General features: G+C 68.4%; 1 protein-coding gene across 1 annotated transcript; it reads left to right on the top strand.

Annotated features, from left to right (window-relative positions):
- Positions 1–693: 693 nt before the first annotated feature.
- Positions 694–2392, top strand: IL13 (interleukin 13; the record flags this gene model as incomplete). Its single annotated transcript, XM_084883900.1, has 4 exons — positions 694–819; positions 1655–1708; positions 1923–2027; positions 2288–2392. 4 exons carry the CDS (start codon positions 694–696, stop codon positions 2390–2392), a joined length of 390 nt encoding a protein of 129 aa, XP_084740026.1.
- Positions 2393–2616: the final 224 nt, after the last annotated feature.

The following is a 2616-nucleotide window of genomic DNA, read 5'->3' as shown; positions in this document are numbered from 1 at the left end:
GGCGTGAGGTTGCCAACAGGCCGGGCCACGCTGACGGCCGCAGGCCTCCAGTGCCCAGTGGGCCGGGGCCACGTCAGAGCCCCGCGGAAAGGGAGGTCCCAGGGGCTCTCCCTGGGTCATTCAACGGAGACCCGGAATCTGGACGTTTAAAACCCTTCGCACAGCAGGGACCTCACTCTGCGCCTGTCCTGTCTGTCTTTGTATCCGAAGCAAGCATCCCCTCGGTAATGCAAAAGACCGCTTCATTGGAAAAATAACCCCCAATTTCCCGGATCTGGTGGACTGGGGTCCCAGCACTGCCCCGAGCGCACACGGTGGCCCACGGGGGCCTGGGGAGGGAGCGGGCAGGCCCGCCGGCGCCCAGCGGCATGGCCGCCCCCGCCCTGGGCCCTCTCACCTGCCCCTGGAGGACACCCACCAGATCTTGGAAACTGCCCAGACCCCTGTCATTAGTAAGTCCACAAGAAATCAAACACTTTCCTTTATGCGACGCTGGATTTTCCACAAAGTAAAATCAAGATAATAAAGATGTGGTTTCGAGATAGCGGCCGACAAAGCGGGGACCAGGGTGTGAGGCGTCACCCTCGGGGCCTATAAAAGCTGCCAGGAGAGACCGAGGCCACAAGCACTCAGCCCGCCGGCCTCCGCTCTCCGCTCTCCGCTCGCTCCGCTCGCTCCTGCCGCTCCGGCCCCATGGCGCTCTGGCTGACCCTGGTCGTGGTCCTCACCTGCTTCGGCGGCCTCGCCTCCCCGGGCCCCGTGCCCGCCAGCACGGTCCTCAGGGAGCTCATCGAGGAGCTGGACAACATCACCCAGAAGGTGGGTGCTGGGTGCGGGGTGCTGGGCTCTCAGAACTGGCCACGGGCTGGGCCCGGAAGGCTGGGCCCGGCGCTAAGATGCCGGTGGGTCAGGGAGAAGCCCCAGGGGCCGGCTCACGAGGGGGAGAGAGGGGCCAGGCTGGGGTGCAGCATGGGGGCCCCATGAAGGGATTTGCAGAGCCCGGGGACCGCCTGTCCCGCTGGCCTGGCCCCGCCTGCCCCAGCACGTGCCTTCTCGGCCGTTCGCGCTCAGAGGAAAGGGAGAAGGGCCAGCCCGCTCACGACTCGGCCTTTGCCGACGGGATTGAGCGCGGGCAGGGCTGTCATTCAGAGCATCTTCACGAAGCCCGCTCTGACGGCGGGTTCGCTGGCAGGGAGGCGGGTCCTGAGTGCTGATCCCGGGCCAGGCCTGCCAGCCACCCGGAGGCGGGGACAATGCCCCCGGTTCACTGACTGGGCCTCGGAGCACTCAGCTCACAGAAACTCACCGAGCACAGAGGGCCTGCTCTGAGCTGCGGCTCCCTGACGCCCACCGCCTGGCCTGCCCGGCGGGCCCTCCCTGCGGCCCCCGGGGCTGCCTGGCCTCCTCCGCCCTCAGCCGTGGCTGTGGCCGTGTCACACACAGCGGGGTGTCCTTCAGTGTCTCTCTCTCAAAGGCCCAGGAGAATGGTCTCCCTGACGCACAGAGAAGATGATGGGGTCAGGAGCACTGAGGGGCCGGGCCTGCCTCAGTGCAGCATGGGTGTGTGTGTGTGTGTGTGTGTGTGCTGTGGGGCCGATCCCCACGGAGACCTGCCTGGCCCGCCGGCTCTGCTCACTGTCCTCTGCTCCCCCAGGCCCCGCTCTGCAACGGCAGCATGGTGTGGAGCGTCAACCTGACAGCTGGCCGGGTAAGGCCCCCTGGGCACCGGGACCCAAACCTGTCTCCCCAGGGCCCCGCTCGCTGGGCTGGGGGGCTCTGAGAAGCTCATAGGGCTGCTCTCGCCCTCCCTCCCCCGAAGCCCACCTCCCCCAGGCCTCTCAGCGCCCTGGCCACGCCCTGGGGCACCGCAGGGCCTGACGCCCCTCCTCCCTCCTCCCCAGGCCGCCTCCCTCCGCCCGCTGTACTGTGCCGCCCTCGAGTCGCTGGCCAACGTGTCCGACTGCCGCGCCATCCAGAGGACCCAGAGGCTGCTGAGAGCGTTCTGCCCCGACAAGCCCTCAGCCATGGTGAGGCCCTGCCCCGCCCACCCTGTCCCCCTCCTCAGCCCTGGGCTCCCCGGGGCCCCAGGGGGCCTGGCGGAGCATCTGAGCACCCGCCCAGCTGGGGGCGGGTCCACGGTGGCCACCGGGGTTTCTGGGGCCCGGGAACGAGGGCCCAGCTCTGTAAATGAGTCAGGACAGCAAGACCCCCACCCCGCCCCGTCCCGCGGGTCTTCTCTGCGGGCCCAGCACGCCCACTAACGCCCTGGCCTCTGTGCCCGCGGCAGGGGTCCAGCCAGCTGGTCCGGGACACCAAGGTGGAGGTGATCCGCTTCGCCAAGGACCTGCTCCAGCAGCTGCGGAAGGCCGTGCGCAGCGGGATGCTCCCCTGAACGCACCCAGCGGACCGCCGGGCTCTGACCCCCGTTGGCGGCGCAGATTCGTGCTCCTGTCGGGGGTCTCTTGGGGGGATGTGGGGGGAGGGGGGAGATTTCCTTAGCTTAGACCTCAGCCTGTGCTGCCTGCCTTCAGCCCAGCCCACCCCGCGGCCTGCCGCCTGGTGCCCCCTTCCTTAGAGCAAACTAGCATTAAGTGGGCACCACCCTTGCCAAGAGGG

The sequence above is a fragment of the Pipistrellus hanaki genome (assembly GCF_964339955.1).
Source record: "Pipistrellus hanaki genome assembly, chromosome: 5".
NCBI classification, from domain to species: domain Eukaryota; kingdom Metazoa; phylum Chordata; class Mammalia; order Chiroptera; family Vespertilionidae; genus Pipistrellus; species Pipistrellus hanaki.
The sequence above is the reverse complement of the archived record's forward strand: the minus strand, read 5'-3'. Positions and strand labels throughout refer to the sequence as shown.